General features: G+C 39.8%; 1 protein-coding gene across 10 annotated transcripts in view; it reads right to left on the reverse strand.

Annotated features, from left to right (window-relative positions):
- The window catches only part of LOC131435073 (spectrin beta chain), a 67,034-nt gene that overhangs the window by 3,618 nt on the left and 40,962 nt on the right, over positions 1 to 22,454 (reverse strand). For 2 of the 10 annotated variants that reach the window (XM_058602566.1, XM_058602567.1), the window contains exons 2-12: positions 10,631 to 10,817; positions 10,244 to 10,569; positions 4,585 to 10,171; positions 4,323 to 4,519; positions 4,078 to 4,267; positions 3,634 to 3,687; positions 2,808 to 2,906; positions 2,336 to 2,521; positions 1,865 to 1,974; positions 1,636 to 1,802; positions 1,385 to 1,567 (exon numbers count right to left, since the gene is read on the reverse strand). In XM_058602566.1, coding sequence (XP_058458549.1) covers positions 1,385 to 1,567; positions 1,636 to 1,802; positions 1,865 to 1,974; positions 2,336 to 2,521; positions 2,808 to 2,906; positions 3,634 to 3,687; positions 4,078 to 4,267; positions 4,323 to 4,519; positions 4,585 to 10,171; positions 10,244 to 10,569; positions 10,631 to 10,766 — 7,235 coding nt within the window. In that variant the 5' untranslated portion in view covers positions 10,767 to 10,817. Of the gene's footprint in view, positions 1 to 812; positions 1,568 to 1,635; positions 1,803 to 1,864; positions 1,975 to 2,335; positions 2,522 to 2,807; positions 2,907 to 3,633; positions 3,688 to 4,077; positions 4,268 to 4,322; positions 4,520 to 4,584; positions 10,172 to 10,243; positions 10,570 to 10,630; positions 10,818 to 22,454 lie in introns of all 10 variants that reach the window. The other 8 variants (XR_009230442.1, XM_058602569.1, XM_058602568.1 and 5 more) reach the window with 8 other exon arrangements.

Consider the following 22,454-nt stretch of genomic DNA (forward strand, 5'->3'; position numbering starts at 1 on the left):
AAATGGTGTTATGCCAAACAGTGCAGCTCCAATTTTAATATTAATTCTGGCAATAGTTAGTTTTTTTTCGAATATCAATAGAAAATCTATCTTTACTTTTAAGAGTTTTCCCATTTTCTCGAAAAGGTTACAAAATATTCAATCAATTATCAAATGCCATATCATAAGGTTATGAGAATAATATTCGTTGCTGGGCCAATGAAAGTTTACAACATTTTTTTTCTTAAGTCAGACGATCTGGTGCAGTTACAGGCTCTGTTCTTCCCCAAAATGAGGTTTTATCGTATATCAATCATAATACTGTTAAAATACATTTGTGCTGACATGAATCTAAATTTTTGATAGATGTCTCAATGGTTCTAATTATTACCAATTCTATTTGGAAATATACAACGAAATCAACAAAATAGCATGCATTACTCAACACAATCAAACTAGAATGAAGCTGAGCTAAACCGTGGTGATGAAGTAATTGCCTATGTGACGCATAGGGCTGCACACCTATAAACACTCTATAATTAAAAAACTTTAGTTACTTTCAGATATTTTTATAACCTTATTGGTTCAAAGAACTCTACCGGAGCAGAAAAACGAAAGACGTTGAATATGTTAATAGGTGTGCAGCCAGCTTTATGCATCCTACCAATAGACAGTGACCATGTAAAATGATGAAGACTAGATTAAGGCCGTGTGAATCTGTCGGGAGTAATTGTTACCGTTCATACACCGAGATCGAACAAAAGTAATACATATAAAACAAGTAGGAAATTTAACTAACAACAATTCACATTAAATAAAATATAGATCCATACCGGTCCCAGTTGAAGAAAACAAAACAGTCGATAGAACAATACTGATGAAGTTTGATGTTTGAAAATGGGTTTCCAAACACAGGAAGTTTATATGACAGATGAAAGCGATTGATTGATCGGTTGATCTGCTACTCCAGAAAATCAATAAACCAAACATGATGAATAAATATAACCTAAACACCGGTAACACCTCCAAACGTACTAATTCAAACAGAACACAAGCCAAACATAAAATTGGTATCTCACTTCGCCATAGCTCAAGCAGTCAAGCCCGAGCGGTCGGTGATGTAGACGAGGGAGAACTAAAATAAAACTGGATGTACTAGCAAACGTTTGTATGTTCACGATTCGCGGGTGAATCTTAAATCTTTCGGGAATATTCTGCAGATCAAAACATGGACAATGGTTTTCGAGTGCGTTTTAACGTGAACTAGCGCATAACTCGCGAACATTTGTTACAGTGTAGTACGTGAGAAGATATTCGCTCAGAGAGATGTGAGTGTGTACGGTAGGGTTGGGGAGTGGGAGTTTTGAAACGTTCTAGGTGGAAGAAGGAGTAAAGTTCAATTTACTTTTTCTTCAGTGTAAAGAATGACCGTCTCTTTTGTTCATCTTTTTGTGATGATGCGGGCAACGTTAGCGAACGCCCTTCACCGCTAGCGTCAAGCTCGCACTGGGCTTTCAAAGCAGTTACCCATTGGTTCATCTCGGCGTCATCGTGACACTGGAGCAGGAATTCTCCGCCATTCGAGAGTCTGGAAATAGTTGCAATGGTGACGTTAATGATTATATTTCTACAGATTCTTTCTGTTGAGCAACATACTTTATTCTGAACACATTCTTCTTCTTGGTGTAATCTGTAGCGATTTCGATCTGAGCTCCTTTCAACTCCAGTGGCGGTTCGCCACGGAAAGTCTGTTCTGGAACTGATTTAGATGTTTTCTGATCCTTGAAGAACGCTAGGCGTCCACTACGAGCAACGCTGTATACCTGTAATAAATGGAAAAGCTTGTCATACATCATTTTCGAGTATAATATGAGCAAATAAGAACCTTATCCCAGGACCGGTTCGTAGACTTCTTAGTCGTGGATTCCCATTCATGTTTCCTTGTTAAAATACCTTCCTGAACGCCTTCGTCAGATCCCCCAGGGCTTGGACGATCTACGTAAAATGTAAAAGTATGCGTTAGTTGCTTGAATTTTAAAGTGTATCCATAATTGACAATAATTGGCCATAGAGTAGGAAAACAAAACAAACTAATTCCGAAGAATTTGAATATTTGCCAAAGACCTCAATTTTGAGCTCCAATGTCGGAATTAAATATTTACGATTGACCCGGGTGTTTATCTACTTTCGCTGTTGAATGGAGGATATTCGTGATTGAACATTAACAAGAGACTGTTGATAAATCTACTGATTTCAAACGCACATAAATCATGCAACCAAACTACTTAGTATCGACGAACAAAACATATTTAGTGAGTAGGCGCGATGAAACACAATAAAAAAGAAACTGTTATACCTCCTTCATCGTCGGATACTTCCGCTTTTGAGCTGCCACGCTTCCAGCGGAAGCTTCGGAATGGACTCTTGGAACGAGATCTTCGACTAACTTTTGATGCTGAAGCACTAGCCGTGCTGGCGGATCGTTCTTTGGGTGTCGTTGAATGCCTTCTCGGGATACCGGTGCTTGGTGTGTCAGTGCCGGCTGTTAGTTGCGGTTTTTATTTCATGTTTTTTTTCGAATTTAGCATTGAGATGGAATGATGGTTCAAAAACAGCCACAAGATAAAAACAAAACACGTGACACAAATGCAGGACACGGAAAAAAACAAAACAAAAATTGAATATGAAATTTTGAGGATTGGCCAATTCACTTCCAGCACCTTTTTCGTATTTGTGTTTGTCGAACAGTTAGTGTTTATCCCAATTGATTTGATATAATATTGTTAAACACAAACACCAACTAAACAGCTAGTTCTACCAATACTTACTGGAGGGATACTTTGGCAATGTACCAGTCCTTGAACTTATTGTTCTCGGAGCTTGCTTAAGCAAGGCTGCTTCTCTAGTGAGTTTAGTTTTTGCATGCACTTTACATTATTTTCCATAAAATAGTGTTACCAGAATAAACAAAAGAAATTTATTGTATTAATAGAAGCAAACACCTAGATTGGTACAAATTATAAATGTGTTAGGTATTATAACCGTTGTTAATCTGCAGACTTTTAGCTTACCTTGAAGCCACCTTTCTAGCACCTACACCTAATTAATGGAAAAAAACATGCTACATTCAATTCTTAAATTCTCTCTTACTCAATTGTCATGCTTTAGGAATCACATCGCCGATTTATCCAAAGTTGAGTAAAAAAAACTTTTATTCCGAAACCACAGAAAAACAAAACATTTGACGTCTTTACATGTGTCTCACAAACATATGATACCGTTTTGTACTACTTCACAAATGAATGTCCTTATCTGAAGCATTGAACCAAGCTGTTAAAAACAACAAATTTTTCTGTGACAGATATGGACATACAAATTGTGATCAAATACCGTGCACTCAAACTTCCATCTTGCATAAATATATACAAGTAAATGTGGAACCTATGAAGGGGGCGAATAGCAGACAAACACCATGTCCTAAAGGAAAACGGGTGGTGAGAAACGCGTTAACCACATTGTATTAACAACGTCTTATAAAAGAGCACTGGAGTAAGCAAAAGTAATTTTCGATCAAGAAGCGGAAGTATATTCAAGCCTTTTAATTATACTACAAAGCGTGATCGTGAAGTTGGTGTTAGTAAGTTCGATAAGTACCTGGCTGGGAAAGAGGTCTTTCTTTTTCTACAGGTGAAGTTGCTCGCATAGTGACTGGTAAGTAGTAGATATTTGGTAAGGTTTACGCGGTCAAATTTGGTCAGTTACAATTTGGATTACAAGTTAGTGGTGAATTGGGCAGCGTGTGTAAGAAAGGTGAGTTAGTGTGATTATACTAAGGCTCATATGTATTTTTAAATTCGTTTCGTGGTACTGAGGCGCATCGTAATTGTTATACAAAAACAAAACAAAAACATGTAGTTCTCAATGTCTCTGGGTTGAGTTACTGGCACACATTTTAATGGACACAAGCCTAATAGCATCAGTTTGCGATAAGCAGTTTTTCGATTATTATTGTTAGGAAAGATACGCTCGACATGTTATTTGTGAACAATAATGGTTAAAGTGGACTATTATCCATAGGACTGAAGTAGTTGCATTTACCTGATTCCTGTTCCCGCGTGGAATGTGGGGAGCCTGGCGCATCAGATGTATCTCGCGCTGCCGCCTCAGCTTGTCGCGCTGCTTCGGCTTCGGCTTCTGCTGCCGCCTTGGCCTCTGCTTCTGCTTGTAAACGTTGACGTTCGGCTTCCTCTGCTGCTTCCTGTCGACGTTTCATTTCTTTGAGCTCAAACTGAAAAATAAAAATTGTCGTAAAACACTGTATTCATGAAACCTGTATTACCTACCGTTGTTAACCGCTCTAAAGCACTGAAACGCTCCTCCTGGGCAGCGGCAGATTTTTCGAACGCCTCATGTTTCTTGATAAGATTTTCGACCTCGTCAATCGTGTGTCCAAGTTCAGTTGACATTAGATACGGTTCTTGCGCAATGAGCCAAGCCTCAGCAACAGCAGCATCGCGGGCAAACTGATACACTTCAAGAACTGGTGAAAATATTACGTAAACATTATCATCAATAGAGTGTTCAATAGAAGATTAGGTGACTTACTCAGTTGAAGGTTTTCCCAACGTTCCTCCCATCGGTGAAGAAGAGCATTCCTGCTATTGGTCAGCTGCAACAGGCGTTCTTTGATATCCGCCGAAGCGTAATGATTTCTAGCTAGCAACTCCTTTCCTAGTGCTAAACATGCAGTGAAATTATCTTCACGAGTATCAATTTCTGCCTTCAAACTCTGATGATTATTCATAAGCAGCTCAACGCCAGATACATCACGAGGCTTTTCGGACGTGTTCATTTGTCGTACGACATCTTCCATCCAAAGCATCAAAGTACGTACCATATTGAAGAACTTGAAAAGATCTCCTGTATCGGCCAGCTTGTTCTTACGTGCATCACACATTCCTTGCAGGTTGGCCCAAGCAGCGAGTACTTCATGCTCTCGGTTAGTGATTTCGCGGGCCTTTTCACCTGCATAAGCTGCCTGTAACTTGGCTGACTCTTCCTGGATTTGTTGTACTTGCGAATGGAGCGTCATTAGATCCTGAATGAAGTTCTGATGTTTGCGTTGTAGTGCCGACACGGATCCCGCATCACGTCCCAGTTCATCCGAAACACCATGCTGCTTTTCGATGATGCGACCAAGAACGTCTTTGCAGTCGTGGAAGAATTTGTGCAGTTCACGTGATGCCGCCAACATGGCCTTTCTGGTTTCGATCAATTCCAGCAGATCCTGCCAGGATTCGTTTAGACCATCCTTCCATTCAGCTATCGTTGCACTATCCGAATGTCCTGCGTGGATAAGATCATCTGCAATACCATTAGCTTTAGCTACACGTTCACTTCCGACCGCTGCAGTGTCCTGGGCGAACTCATTGAAGCGTTCCCATAGTAACGTAATATGATCGTAATCCTGACCAAGTTCGTGCGATCCTGCAACCAACTCACGCTCGGCAATCCATTGCTCAAGGTCATCTACTTCACGATTCAGCATAAACAGTTGAAGAGCTTCATCCAGTCTAGCCCGACGTTCTCCAGCCAAATCCTTCAGACCGGCATATAATTTATCCAGTTGTGATTGTTTCACGGACACCTGATCGCTGTACGCATGCTGTTCAGCGGTCAACTGACGTGCTGTTTCTCCTAATTGTCGGATGGTATCAGCATAATCCTCAACCGATTGCTCCAATGATTCGTGTTTTTTCATCAGATTTTGTGCAGAAATCTCGTCTTTTCCACGATCCTCCACCATCATGTAGAGTTCTTGCTCACTCATCCACGATTCAGCTTCAGCAGCATCGAAGAAGTATTGCTGCACCTTTTCAGATTGATCCAATTGCTTGTGGCGATTATCAATAGCATCTTTGAGTTCCTGCCATTTCTGAGTCAACTGACTGATAAGATCAGCAAATTGGGAAGCGTCTTCGTGACCCTCGTCAATTAGTTTTTGCCCATTGTTACAGATAGTCATAATTCTCGGTTCATGATTATCGATTTCGGTGTTCAACGATTGGTGCTTTTTCTTCAATACATTCACATTGAAAAGAGAATTGCCATATTCCTGAGAATTAGCCAGAGGCATTTTTTCGTCGATCCAAAGCTTTTCTTCTTCGACATCCCGACGGAACTGGAAGGCTTCCTTCTTCTTTTCCAGCTGACGTTGACGCTCCAGTAAAGGAGCTTTGATTTTTTCGAATCGATCATGAACGGCTTGTTTCTTTTCTACGATTGGCTCTACGACGTCCTGAGGAATAGTCTTAGTAAGAACTTCAGTTTGTTTTTCGAGTTCTTCAACCTGACGTGCCTTAACGGCCATCTGAGTTTGAATCACTTGTTGTTTTTGCATCAAAATGTTCACTGAGGTTAGATCACTACCCGTATCAGGATTGATGATTTGTTTCTCGAGGTCGTCCATCCAAGAATCAATATCATCAACACTTTGCTGAACGATAACTTCACGCTTGGCATCGAAAAGTAGAGCTCCCTTTTCCTTGGTGCTGGTTTCAAGTTCATCAAAGTTCTTAGCCAAATCTTGCAACTTGGGCTCGATGATTTCCTTAAATTCTGGCTTCTCTACCATCAACTCCTGTGCAGCCTTCTGCGCTTCATGAAGACGTTCTTTATTGGCAGCGATTTCAGCCTCGAATGCTTGATGACGGGTCCACTTGCTGTGTACGGTCTTAGCACTTCGATACGTGTCATCCTGTGCGGTGATGTATTTCTCCTGTACCCATTCGGTTAACTCTTCAATATCTTGTAGGAATTCGTGCAGTTTTACTTGGTTCTTCAACTTTTCGTGCAGTTCAATCGCACGATTACGATTGTCATCGCGCCGGTGAGCAATACTTTCAGCACGCTTACCGATCTTTTCCGAATCGAAATGTTGCTTTTCAGCCAATTGCTCTGAAACCTGAACTATGGTATTGATCTTCTCATCATTTGCTTCCATTGTTGTAAGGAAGGCTTCGTGACGTTTCAATTGATTCTCTGCCTGTTCTAGATTAACTGGAGTATCATCCTTGCTGAGAACGTGCTCTTGCTGGCTAAGCAAAACTTCGGCTTGACGAGCATCGCGATTGAACAGCTGTTGATCCAAGCTCTGTGATAGTAGAACTTGACGATTCTCCCACATCTGATGAAGCTCCTCCCAACCATCTTTGAGAGCCCTTAGACGCTCACGCAAGAACATATATTGCGGATCTTCGGTCTGAGTAGGTTCGGAGGTAAGTCCTTCGCCATACTCCATCATCTTAGTGTAGTCCTCGGTATAGTTGTCGATTTCCTCGCGTATGCTCTGGTGTTGATTCAGCAATTTTTCTGCTTCCGGAAGCGACGTTGGAGTGTCCTCGGAGGCCACATCCGTTTGAGTCTTGGTTAACCAAGCTTGGAAATGATCTAGATCACGCAGGAAACGATGTAGATCACCGGCCTCTTCCAATTTCGAGTCACGTTCCTTCAACATCTGGGTAAGCTGTTCCCAGATGACCTGAATTTGGGCTACTCTCTCACGAATCAGAGCAGCTTCTTCTGGATGTTCACCTTCAATTGCATCGGCTTCACTCTCCAAAGCGGTTAATTTGGCCTGAATGGCAGCAAGGTCGCGTTCCATTCCACTTAAACGACGCTGCAAAGTCATGACACCCGTTAAGTCCATTTGAAGACTGTCAGTTTCAGTGAGAATACGTTTCTTGTCCTCGATCCAGGATACAGTTTCACGGCATTCGATGTAGAACGTTTGCACTCCATGAGCGGATTTCAACTCGTCGCGCTTACTCTCAGCTTGATCACGTAATTTCGACCAGCTTTGATTCAAGTGGTTCTGCTTCTCAATAATTTCCTCTGAGTTTGGATGTTCAACATGCAAAAGCTGCCGAGCGAGTTGGTTGACGACGGCTACACGAGAAGCATTTGCGTTCATTTCCTTATCAAAGCCGTCATAGCGATGCTTCATAATTTCGACATCTTCAATATCTTTGCCTGGTACCATCGTCTGTAACATACGTTCCTTCTCGCCGATCCATTGTTCCACACCGTCGCTCTCAGAAATAAGCTTGTACAGACTAAGTGCATCCAACAATCGCTGTTTGCGAAGCTTAGCAAGTTCCATAAGTTCCTTGTAACGAGCTTCGATAGCTGCCAAACGTTCCTGAACCTTTTGATGCTCCGGTTCAGTCAAAACCAAGTTAGCCGCCTGAGTGTGTAATTGTTCGATGGTTTCAGCGTAATTTTTCAGCTCATCCGCTACATCTTTGTGCTTCTTCAATAAACTTTGAACATTAGCTTCATCCCGTCCAACGTCCTCGGAAGAAACCAACCGCAGAGCATCGAGCATCCAGTTGTCTACGTCATCGGCATCGGCGAACAGCTGGAAGTAATCTACAGCATTTTCAAGACGCTTGCGACGGGAGACAGTCAAATCCAACAAATTATTCCACATAGCCAAAATTTCCTTGAGACGTTCATCAATGCGATCGGCTCCAAAGTGTCCCTGTCGAACCAATTCATCACCAACGGTACTGACGTCCATCAACTGTTGCTCATGAGAATGGATTTCTTTTTCAAGAGCTTTGTGCTTCGACAGTAAAAGGTTGACTGTTGTCAAATCATGACCAATCTCATCAGTTGAAACAATTTGTTCTTTCTCCTTAATCCAGTTCTCTTCATCAGCCATGTCCCAATAAAATTGCCACAACTTGCGACTTTCTTCAAGCCGAGAGCGACGCTCCACAGCTAATTTGCAAAGTTCTGCATAGGCATCTTCAAGACGCTGAACACGATCGACGATAATAGCCGGATCGCAAGGTTTGTATCCACCTTCTTCGTCTCCCAAGAACTTCTGCGAATTTTGAACAACTTGTTTGACCCGCTCGCCAAGAACATTTATGTCAGCTTCAACGAGTGAGTGCTTCTGCAGCAAATCTTCCACTCCCATCAAATGCTTGCCATAATCATCTGTCAATAGGCGCTGTTTGATCTCTTCCATGGAATCCAGAATGTAAATCATTTCTTGGAAGTTCTGCTGCAGCTGAATTGAGAACTCCAGACGCATTCTTCTAGCCCTCAACAGCTCAAGCAAGTAATTCCAAAGTCGCAGAACATTGTCCTTTCGTGCTGCAATTCGTTCAATGTCGTGATACTTCTCGGCTTCCAATTCATTACAGACCGCAACTACGGCTTGGACTCGTTCTTCGTAGGCAAATATGTCGGTTTCGATTGCCTCGTGCTTTTTGGCGGCAGCTTCCACAGCAGCCAGATCGAAACCGAAGTTATCTGTACTTACCAGGCGCTGATTTTCCGAAAGCCAGGTTTCTCTCATCGTTGCCTTACGATTGAAACGAGCTGCCAACTGTTCAAGTTTCTCCTGACGAATGAGTTCTTCGCGGAGCGCCAATTCACGCTCGTGTTCGGCCTTTTCCAATCGTTCCCAAGCTTTGTTGATATCGGAAATCATTTTTCCTTCCTTGGGGGTATAAGGTTTTTGATTGTTCGCTCTCATCTTCGATTGCAGTGTGAACAGTAACACTTCCAGATTACCTTTCTCGACGAATTTCGGCGGTTTTTCAACCGTACGGTAATTGGAGAATTGTGCTAACTGCTGCTGAACTCCGACCAACGAGTTGGCAAACTGTCGGTCACCAAGCTGAACGATTGTCACTTCGATCCACTTTAGCAGTTCGCTTGTCAGCGATTCATACTCGTTAATCATACGATCGTTGTCCATAGCGATTCCGACCACCTTACCAATACGTTTACCTTGCACGGTTTCCTGCTTCAGTTTACTGAAGTAATGATAGTACGTAACGACATACGTGATGATGGATTTCTCATCGGGATGCTCGACAAACACATCTTCGGCGTCTAATAGCTTAGTCAGACCGAGTTTCTCTTCCGCAACGTTGAACGCATTGTTCAAGTTTTGGATCGGGTTATTCTTTGTCAGTTTCTCGATCTGAATGAGATCCGGACGATGTTTATGAATAATGGCATTGAAAGCAAGCCCATCTCTCCAGGAAGTGGTGAAATTTCGCACATTCACATTGTGATATCCAGCCGTCTTCATCTGACACCAGAGCAGCAAAGCATCCTTGGCAGATTTTGTTTCTTTGTTGTCCGTTTCTTCAATTGTAATATCTTGGATCTAAAATGATAGAAATTTGTCAATGTAAAATGATCCCACAGGTGTACTGACGATGTGTGTGTGTTCACTAACCTGGAATCGTAGAATGATGGTCCATATAAGACCGAGGTTCAGACTGGCATTACCGTCAACGATATCGTGAGAACCAATGTTCTCCAGATGAACTCGCTGATCGCGTAGGAACTGTAATGCTTTGTCTACATTCTCCAGACAGTGGATACGCATTTTACCCTTGGTCGGTCGAGGCAAGCGTTCGCCAGATAATACTTCCAACAGTTTGATTAGATTTTTACCATCCCGCATGTCCACGTACAGGTCACCTATTCGACTGTTGACCCGCACCAAATGCGAGTTGACCCATTTTGTGAATGTCTTCTTCTGGACGCTTTCACGTTCCTCTGAAATAGGTAGAAAACCTTGATTACATTCTATTGGACGAGAAAAAACTACAACACAAACCCGCTAATGCTTTAATTCGTGACCGTTCGAAAAGGCGTGAACTGGAGTTGCCTCCGTCGTATTCGTATTCGTCGATGTACTCCTGGCCGGGGCCCTGGCTGGGATCCCACCGCACTACCGAGATGTCAGTCGTCATGGCTAGAAGCTTACTGTCCTAGCGAGCTCCTAGCGGGATGTAAAAGAAACTCTGAAAGTACAGAAGAGGAGTCTATTGTTAAAGCATCATCTCACTAATGTGCATATTTTTCCCCCAGTCAATGACGGCGTTGGTGGTGACGGCGGCGGCGACGACGACGACGACAACGGCGCAGTGTTCCACTTACTGGTGCAATTAAAACCGCCGTCATAATGTCTACAGCAACTGCAGGCCGAATGCAAAACGTAGACATGGAACAGTGACGGCGAACAGAGTAGTACGAGAGAGAGAGAGAAAGATACCACTAATGAAACCTTCGTGGACGTACGAGTTGGCGAATTGTGACGGAAGCGGCGCTAGAACGACCGGCATAATACTCATGGACATGAAATATGAAGACAACGGTACGGTACTGCAATGCAAAAACATACACTGCACCAAACTAAGAATAAGTAGATGTGAAAGGAATCCATCGCACCGGTGCTGCTATTTCCATTATTTTATTTCTGCCTTTTTTACGTATTCACATTCTAGTGCACAGTACCAGACGTTTGGTTTGACAATGCAAATTAAATATAATAGTATCTCCTCGTCGGTATCTCTTTACCATTCACTAAAGTTGACATTCATTATCGCTAGGTTCACGTAAATTCATATAGCGAGCAATATCCCATATTGAATCAAATTTCGTTTTTTTTTGTTGTTACTCAATGTGACATTCATAAAGTTGACTTGCGATTACTAGCTTTGGATAGATAAATCAATTGATTCCAGTTGAATATAGAATTGACTACTCTCAAAGAATTTATGGGTTCCTATATTTGTAATGTACTGAGGAATGCTCTGAGTGTGATTTTGCAAAAAAAAGCATGAAAACAAAGATAAAAACATTCATATTCCTCAAATGTTGTGATAGTTCCGTTTTGATGATTTAAACCAATAACCAAGAAAGTGAAACTTAAAAGCAATCATAAAATAATCATAATGAATGACAAATTACACAATTTCTATAATAACTTTCTGTTGACGGAAAACCTTAAGCTGCAGGTGGGGCCAACACAGCTGGAAACCATGTCATCCAGTAGCCGATACAATAGAACATCGATGTCAGACCACACCCAGCCGATGATTTTCTATAGTCTTTGCCAGGAAAACGACGAGATCATCACTCGAACAACTCTTCATAATTGTGCTGGACAGCAAATGCCGCCAGTATAACGTCATCATTTCACATTCTCAAGGCAACTCGCAGCAGTCAATGGTGGCAGTATTTAGCAAATGTACACAAATGTTATACAACATCCATCGAAACAGGCAAAGAAGAACACCGTCACAAGACATTCAATGCAATGTACTGAGTAAACATATAGAACAAACTGTAACCATTAAGGCGGGGGTATCGCAAAATCTCACAAAATAACGACGGCAGTAAGAGGAAGTGATAATCAGCAGCCTCAGACCAATACCCATAGTCAACCAACAAACGAGCCAGTGGTGGTTTGTTCAATAATGCGGCCGGCGAATGACACAAAAAAAGGCAGACGCGATGAGCGTCGAGGAAATCGAGTAAACATATAAAAAAGTTTGTGTAAACTAGAGGAAAGGACACACTGCAGTAGAACCGAAAGATTAACTCATAAATGAGTTTTCTTCGTGCCGTCGTTAACTGTAATGGCGTTTTCGTTTTTAATTTGCACTACACCGGTGCAGTGCTACACTGAGGCATGAATAAACGAACAAAAATGACGAAAACATAAACAGTAACCATTGACTACAATAAACGATTTCATTGCACAGAGCTACACCAAACTTTTGATGAGTGCTACACCAGTGGTATCGGTGCAGAAAAAGTGTAGCACTGGTGTAGTGCAATTGGTAAAAACGAACGGATTCAGTGCACCTTTCGCTACACCGGTGTAGTGCAATTTAAAAACGAAAACGACATAAGATAAATAAATATATAGAATTCATGCAGTCGACCCGAACAAATTTATTTTGGCGCTTTTTTTTCAAATGAAAATTGATAAAACTCAGAGTGTAACAACGGCATAGGAATAGAAAATCTATCGGAAATACACAGAGAATAATTATAATTTTAAAAGCTTTTACTAAGAATTAGAAGAATAATGACAATAGAATATAAACCAAGTAATCGCGCTCATGGTATGTGTTCTTAGACTGTCCCAAGAATTACAAATATGCGTGCGAGAAAATTATATCAGAAAAACATGAAAATGATTTAGTTGCATAGTTTGGAATTACAGTCATTGAAAATGTTTCAGTAAACCAGTCAAATAATCGAATTTATCCAACTTTCGAAAGTTCTTTCTAGTAATGATGATGTTTGGTGGTCCTTTTCGAGTAAACTTGTCAGTAGGAGACCATTCATAAACTTCGTATACTTACTGGTGGGAAGGGGGTTTTCATAAAAGTCTATGTTTGTCCAAATTTTGGTCTATGTATGTGGTTTATGAACGGTCCCTAGTGATTAGTTTTCACAGTTTCTTCTGGTTTGAGAAGCTCGTGGTACAAGATACCTTATTGATCCCACCAAATCGTTATCTTTTCTAACCGATTAGGTTTTGCAATTGATGTAGATGGTTACAATGTGTTACAATGATGACCCATAATTTTCTACTCGAGGGATAAGTCCATTTCTCATCTGAAAATAAGTTCATTTCTCATCTCCCGTCGTGATCCGGTACAGTAAATCCTTTGTTTCATGCCGAGAAAGAAAAGTTTCGCTTACTGTTTTTCGCTTTTCCTGCAGTCTATCATTCAGTTCATGAGGAGCCCAACTTTCCACCCTCTGAAGCTTTCCCATGACGTGTAGACGATCAAAAATGGTTTGACGACTAACGTTTAAACTCTTTGCCATTTGTTGCTGAGTTTGGGGGTTGCCTTCGCTCAACTAACCTTACTATTTGACATCTTCAAAACTATGGGATTGACCAGTGCGTTCTTTGTATTTCTCACTAAAACCCCACTTTCGAATTGCTTAATTGTGAACGTTGACAATTCGCGACCGATAGAGAAAGCTCCTCGTATATTTAAACAAGAATTTGATGGGATTCAGTAGCACTTTTTTAAAACCAAGTGATGAATCAACACTTCTCGCAAATCCTCTTAATTTGGTAAGATTTTCGACATGTTGACTCCACTTAATGTATATGACACTAACTTGCAATTGACGAAACAGCAATGATTTTTTGATGTTCGACGGTGAACTAATCTCTGATTTCAGAGACATCTCACTTCTAAAATAGTATTGAATTCGTCTTTAAATTCCAGTCAATTTTTCGTTTTAAAAGCGCCTGCTATATCACTGCCGAAAGGTTGCGAATAAAAAATCTTAGACAGATTAACGGATATATGAAAAAATATGATATATATCATAGCATATTACTTCATATATTATCGTCTTGAAGCTTGCTTCATTTAGAATTGGAACAAACTTTTGCTCATATTGTGGCGCTCCTGGTGGACAGATTTGAAAGTTCTTGGCGCCCATATGTCGGCCATTTTGTCAGCTTCACGTATGATTTTTGACATTCCGCAAATCGACTGTACTTTGTAAACAACCATATGGAAGCCGAAAGAAGGGAAAAAATTGTGCACAGTTATTTGGAAAATCCATTGTGGTCTGCATCTAGGCTAGCTAAACAGCTGAAATTGCCCAGAAATACCGTATGGCGCGTTATCAAACTGTATAAGAAAACATTGACGAAGATTCGGAAGCCTCAAGCCAATCGTCGGAGTGGAACTGTCGACCGGAAACTGCGTGGACGATTAAGAGGAATCCTAATCTGTCGGACCGTGATTTGGCCAGAAAATTCGGTGCTGACCATAGTACCGTGAGGAGAACTCGACTCCGGGAAGGAATCAAGTCGTATCGAGCTAGCAAACAGCCAAATCGGACCATAAAACAGAATAGTGTGGTCAAAATTCGTGCTCGGAAACTATATGACCAGGTGCTGACCAAGTTCGACGGGTGTCTTCTGATGGATTCTATGTCAAGGCTGACTTCGGGCAAATCCCAGGTCAAAAATTTTACTTGGCAACGGCTCGGGGGGATGTTCCAGGAAAATTTTAATTTGTTTTTGCCGACAAATTTGCAAGAAAATGTCTGATTTGGCAGGGCATTTGCAGCTGTGGCAAAAAAAACGAGTTTTCGTTACAAATAAGACAATGACATCGGAACTATACCAAAAAGAGTGTCTCCAAAAACGAATTTTACCGTTGATTCGATCCCACGACCATCCCGTAATGTTTTGGCCAGATTTGGCAAGCTGTCATTACAGCAAAGTCGTTCAAGAATGGTATGCAGAGAAAGGGGTTCAGTTTGTTCCGAAAAACCTTAACCCACCCAACTGCCCCCAGTTCCGCCCTAGTGAGAAATACTGGGCAATCATGAAGAGGAGACTCAAGGCAAAGGGAAAGGTTGTCAAAGACATCAATCAGATGACGACCTGGTGGAAAAAGATAACTAAAACGATGTACGAAGAAGGTGTGCGCCGCCTAATGAGCCGTGTTACAGGAAAAATTCGAGAATTGCTTCGAAACCGTGACGAATAATTTCATCCGTATTTTTTCTTAAAAGTATGAATAAAACGCTACATTTGTATAAAAAAAGATCTTGAATTCAATAATCAATAACTGAAATACAGGCAATTGTCTTTGTTCCAATTCTATCTGAAGCAAGCTTTACATTATTTTATGTTACATTATTATGTAGCATATTGTATTGTATTATATTGTATATTGTACTATATTGAATTATATTATATTATATTGTATTATGCTCAATTATATCGACAACGGGGAGGGGCAGGGAGTGTATCAGGGTATCTTACAAGTGAATGACTGGATGATGGAGTGGATTGCCAACCTGAGCCACGTTGGGAAAGCTTTGTGTTTCTCTCTGAAGGTCTAAAATGAGTAAGACGCACCCGTCTAACAAACGAACCATCAGGCGAGTTTAAGCTGGTAAAGCGAAATTCTTTATTATATGGCCGAAAAATTTCATTTTACAATAACTTTTAGAGAAAATGACCCATTAACTTTACGTCTGCTTAGTGGTTTATGTTGAACCGTGAGGTGGCATTAAGTGATGAACATAAACTGCTAATGCACTGATGAGCCGAAGACGTAAACGTGGAAACGATAAATAAAGTCATGTGCACTTTGCACAAATCGATTACCTGTGAGTTACCAAACCCGTAAATGACTAGAATAAATCATATGACAGAATAGTGATAATAAAGTAGGTAAATATGGCAGCCCATATGTACAAATATCCACACATCGTACTGGGATGATGTAATTTTATACCTTAGTCATGTGATTTGAGGAGTGCATTATTTACTTGTCGTTGCAAAGTCATTTAGTCACCGCCGCTGTCTTATCTTTCGGTTGGCCAACGCCCCAATATCAAACGAATTGTTGATTAGTGCAGGATCATCACACAAACAACGAATGCAGCTTTTGCTTTAGAATTATTGAAGTCAACGAATGATGTAAAGATCATGACAAATGACGGCGGTTATGAATTCATTAGTTTCCCGAATGCCGTAGAAGTACAAGACATCGAGATGACGACTGGGTCAGCGAAGGGTCAACAACGTATGATCGAATAATTAAGCTGATAAAATGTTCGAAGCGGAATATAAGACCGACATGGAATGTGGATTGTCAACGATTCTACTACTTACATTCAGGAGATTCATCGTTTTCAGTACAAATGAAAAACAAACTCTTGACTACTAATTCTAGCAAAGTAATTGATATTTAAGAAGTACTGGTTTGTTTATAAATTGTCATTTCAGTGATTTTTGACTAGTCTAGTTGAAGCGTTAAAGGTGTAACTCTAATACTTGTAGTTTTCATGACCTAATTATAATGATACTACTATGCGTTTAACGAAAAAAAAAACAAAATGTGATTGGCAAGACGATATAATTGAATCGTAATATTTAATAAACCTTGACGTTTCAATCTAACTTTTTAGATAGGCAGACTTTATTACACTCGCCTGCTTTAATTCTGAATTGAAGACTAACAAGAAAGAGAATCTGAATAATACGGTAAATTTATTCTCATCACATCTTGTGTACAACTTTGAATTTGGTCAAGTTTAAATGGAGAAAACTTTGATTTAAGAGAACAACAATAGACGATACAATAAACACACTTACACAAATCTTTAACGAGCTACAGTGTTCACGAAAATCACGATCCGAAATCCCATTCACATTGTTTATATACTTTCCTAGGAAACTAACCTGAATTTAACAAACAATAGTTCAACTGACCGACAAAGGCTCGATGATACTGGTCAGCTCTAATCATTCGGCACGTTAACCAATAAATCAGTACGTTTAGTGCATCATCAAATAAAAATTGAATGAATAAAAAGTCGGTTCACGTTACCACGATTAACATATTATTTCAATTATGCCGTCTTGCCTGAAACCCGGTCTTGCCTGAAACCCAAGTTATATATCCGAACACCGATGGCAAGTAGTATGCAACGATTCTACAGTTGACGCTGATTGTTCCGTCATCAATGCCTGTCCCTGGTAGTGACCGTACGAACTCGTGGAAGAGATGACTGAATAGATTCTGATGAATTCTATTTTTCTTCCGATGACGCCATAGGCTACCCAAAAGGTTAGTCAAAAAATCAAAACGACGGCAACAATGTCATTGTTTTCATTGTTAGCAACTTTACTATCGTCAATGATACGTTGTTTATTCTAAACATTTACTTTGATACGCTAATAATACTCACATGTAGCGACACACGAATATACAGGGTCCGGCACTCGAAGTGTAACCAATTAAAAAGGCCATAAATTCAGTTTGGCAAATTACTTTTACTTAATTCAAAGTACAAAATGTGTAAAAATAATACAAAATTCAGAATCAATTCACTTTTGCTCGATATGACCACCTTTTGACTTGACTATGGCCTTGAGACAGTCAAAAAACGAATCGCAAGCTGCCCGAATGTGACTTGCAGGTGTATTTTGGCCCACTCGTGGACAATAACTTTTTTCAGCGCCTCGAGACTGGTGTATCTTTTAGTTCGGACTTTGCTCTAAAAAATGGCCCAAAGAGAATAATCCATTGGATTCGCATCTGGTGAATTCGAGAGCCATTGTGTGGACGTGATGAAGTTCGGAACGTTGTTTTTCAACCATTCTTGGTTCACTCGAGCTTTGTGAGACGGTGCCGAGTCCTGCTGAAACGTCCATGGTCTGCCACCGAAATGTTTGTCTGCCCACGGCTTCAAAGCAACCTCCAGAATACTTTCCCGATAATATGTCGCATTTACCTTGACGCCAGGCTCGAAGGTCTGAAGTTGGTTACACTTCGAGTGCCGGACCCTGTACTATAATTGCATAATTAACGTTTGGTGTGCCAGTGTGGTATGGTAAAAATTGACACTGTTTATGTGGAAACTGATATGATAGCGCTCGAATAAAATATATACAAGTTGAATTTTGTTGTTGCCTTTTTTTTCATTATTCCTAAGTCAGTACAGATTGCATTGAAAATCGGATATAGCATAATCATCTGTGCTTAAGTTTAAAATTCAATCCCCCATCTAACAAGTTAATTCACCGTCAGTACAACAAAATTAAAGTCCATGCCGTATTCTGACTTGATTGTAACTGAAAACAAACAACAGATTTCACAAAGAAGGATACAAATGGAGTTCTGTGTCTTAGTTTGAAACGCTCTTTTAAATCACGTAAATGTAGATTACATTTCATTGTTCGTGTGCATTCCAACTAATCGAATTTTTGAGCATTCTAGTTCAAACTATTTTTTATATTTTCAAATACCATATACAACTTTTTTTCATTTTCTTCCAAAGAATTTTAGGGAACTTTTATCATCAAGAGCATTAAATTTTTTTAGGGTATTATTAAGCTCTTATGCCCTGCTCAGGCAATCGCGTTTTTTCGAATAATTTCTTTTCACATTAAAAAAAATTGATTCTATATTTTTAGGTCAACTTCCTAATTTTTTTTCCTATTTGAAAGTTACGGAAAATTTTGAGTCGGTGAAACTTTTGTAAATTTTTGAACATTGTACGGTACAGAAAAATGAACCAACTTATGCAGATCATACCCGAACAGTGATAAAATACTCTTTTTTGGATCTATGCTTTTAAAATAAAATGGCTCTCTCATCTTTGAGAAATTAGTGTAAGTTCTATTGATGAGTACTTTGACCACTACTTCCGAAATCGGAAACCGGGGACCGACATAAGTAAAATAAGTTTTGTTGGACACTAGAATAATTCACTGGTCTGTTTCAAGAAACTTGTTTTTTGCCTTTCTCATTTACCATTCGACTCAGTTTGTCGAGTACGCAAAATGTGTGTGTGTAACGTTTTTTTGCACAAACTTTTCTCGGTGAAGGCTGAACCGACTTTCACAAACTTAGATTCAAACGAAAGGTCTTATGGTCCCATACAAAATTCCTGAATATTATTTGGATTCGACTTCTGATTCCGGAGTTGGGATAAAATGTGCAAAAAAACGAAAATATGTTTTCTAACTTTTCTCATAGATGGAGCGACCGATTAGGTTCAAATGAAAGGTCCTGCGGTCCCATACGTAATTCCTGAATTTCCGGATATGGAAATATAGGGTACAATGTGGTAAAAATTTTATACTATCACAACGTTAAAAAATTTTCTAAATCGACCTCAAATCTTCTCCAATTGATAGTTTTTATCAGTAGACTGTCAAAAAAACCGATTTCAGTTATTCTTTCAAGAATCGAAGGAAATTATTTTGAAGAATATCACAGTACTATACCTTATGATAAAAAAAGAACCGGAATTTTATTAAAAAACGTGCTTAATCCACCTAGCAGTGAGATGATACCTTTTTTATCAATCCGCATGTGTTTTTTGCATAAATATTCTTCGGTATTTCAGTTTTCATGACATTATTTTAATGACCGTCGTTTTAAGCTGCAATTTGACATATTACGAATAAATTGCAATAGTTTTGAGTCCAACTTTCAAGCTTTTCGGGATTATCATCTTCTATATCGGTTCGAATTTTAAGAATTCATCCTCCTGTAATTCCAGAATCGAAAGTCAGTATTGGATAAAATTAATTAATTTTGTGTGGGACTATAAGTTTATTTTAATTTGAATTTTTGTTTCTGAAATTCGATTTGGCTTTATTTGGGAAAACGATTGAGCTTTGAGAAACGATTCGATACTGGAGCCGGAATTCGAAAATCAGTAGTTTACATTTGTTTCAAAATGTTTAAAAATCAGTGTAGACATCTTCGAGAAATCGTAGTACGAGTTAAATTGTTGGGTGCCTTCCGAATCGAAAACTGAATTCCACTAAAACTGAAATACGTTTATTTGGTTGTCGACTATTCTAATCAGCAAATCTTAGATGATTCTTAGATTTCATTTGAATCTTAGATCGGTTCAGCCATCTACGAGGAAAATGAGTTACACAATTTTAATTTCGTTTCGCATATCATCCTGTAGTTCCGGAACCAGAAGTCGGATCCAAACATAATTCAGGAACCGTGTTTGGGAGCATACGAATTTTCATATGAATCTGAGTTTGTAGAAAACGGTTGAGTCATCTTCGAAAATAAGGTAAAAAATTGAGTGAAATTATTTGTCACATACGCATTTGCTGATCTCGACGAACTGATTCGAATGGTATATAGGTGTTATGTTCTTCCAGCATTTATTGCTGTAAGCAGTTTAAATCAATATAATTATGAAATTGTTCTGAATTCGGAAGTACTACCATCTTTCCATCTTTCGGAAGTACTACCATCTTTGCCAAAAACGAACCGTGCTAGAATCGGTCCGAGGCAAAATGTCATGAAAAAGGATGCTGTACACAGTCTTTTTGGTACTTAGAAAAAAATGTATATAACAGTATAAAAAATCGTGTTTTACGTTGGTCCCAAGCCTTTCTTTGCCATACAGCGCTCAGAACTTCTACTGCTGGAATATGGGGGAAAAGTCGCTTACACAAAAATTTCGATATCTCCGTTAAAAATGGACGGATTTTAACAACCTATGGCTTGTTGGATAGCTATTACCGTGCGGAATCTAGGTCTGAAAACATATTCTGTTTTCAAGGTCAATTGTGACAGATACTGTCAAAAAACTGAAAATTTTGACATAAAACTTCGTATAACTCAAAAACTAAACATCCGATTTCAAAACCATTCAATAGCGTTCTGGGTGACGGGGAGACCTTTCATTTGCGACTAGTTTGATCAAAATCGGTCCAGCCATCTCTGAGATCTCGACCTCTTTATTGACAACACACACACACACACTCACACACACACTCTCACACACACGGACATTTGCTCAGTTCGTCGAGCTGAAGCGATTGGTATATGACATTCGGCCTCGAAAATTTTTTCGAAAGTTTGAGCGAATTCTATACCTATTTTTTATATATAAAAAAGGTAAAACGCAAAATTTCCATACAAGTTTTATAGGACGCCGAAGGTATGGCCTTTAGTTCACGCAGTGAATTCTCTTTTTGGTCTCTATGGTCTCAAAACGCGTTCCCCGCAATGGCAATTTGAGTCTGGGGAAGAGGAAAAAGTCACACGGGGCCATATCTGGAGAGTACGGTACTTGATTGATGATACTGGTTGAGTTTTTGGCCAAAAACTGCGACACAACCAACGCTGTGTGAGCCGGCGCAAATGAAATGAAATTCAGCTTTTTTGGCACCAGCCGAGAAGCGACGCGTTTCAAACCCAAAACATCAGTTAAAATGTGTTCGGCTGATCCATAAGAGATGCCCAACAACACAGCAATCTCTCTAATAGGTACAGAACGATTTTGCAACACGATTTGCTTCGCCGATTCAATGTTTTCTTCAGTAACAGATGTTGTTGGGTGGCCAGGGATCTCATCATGATCCAAGCTTGTACGACCACCTTTGAAGCGTTTATACCACTCGTATGCCTGTGTTTTTCCTAGACACGTTTCACCAAAGGCCCTTTCTAACATTTTCAACGTTTCGGAACACTTAAATCCATTAGCAAAACCAAATTTGATGCACGCACGTTGTTCTAAATTTTCATCCTTTATAAAAATCGCCACACGAAAAATTTTCAACTTATTTGTATAGACGCCAAACAAAAACTAATCGTACGATATGTGTCAAAATTTGACAAAATGTGTATAAAAGTGTTGCCAACGTTGAGAGAATAAAAGTTTACCGATTGGACAAGCGCGGGAATTTTAAAATGAAAATTCCGGTTCTTTTTTTATCATAAGGTATATGATAGTATGATTGATATGAGAAAGGCATTATTACACCACTAGGTGGATTAAAACAGGTTTTTCTCATCTCAAATTACACGTATTTGTAATTTTGCTCACTCATCACTCTGTATCTCCAGAACCGGAAGTCAAATCCGAATGAAATTCAATGGCAAACTATGGAACTTTGGGGTAATTAATTGGAATTGGATTCTCTGTTATTCCGGAACCGGGAGACGGGAATCGAATAAAGTTCAACATATAGCGATGGATCTTTCCATTTGAACTTGCACCGTCATATTCGAGCAAAGTTAGTGATTATTTTGTCGCACACACATACAAGCACAAACGCTTTTTTCCAATCTCAACGCGATGAGTCGAACGATATATGAAAC

The sequence above is a fragment of the Malaya genurostris genome, chromosome 3, assembly GCF_030247185.1.
Source record: "Malaya genurostris strain Urasoe2022 chromosome 3, Malgen_1.1, whole genome shotgun sequence".
Lineage (NCBI taxonomy): Eukaryota > Metazoa > Arthropoda > Insecta > Diptera > Culicidae > Malaya > Malaya genurostris.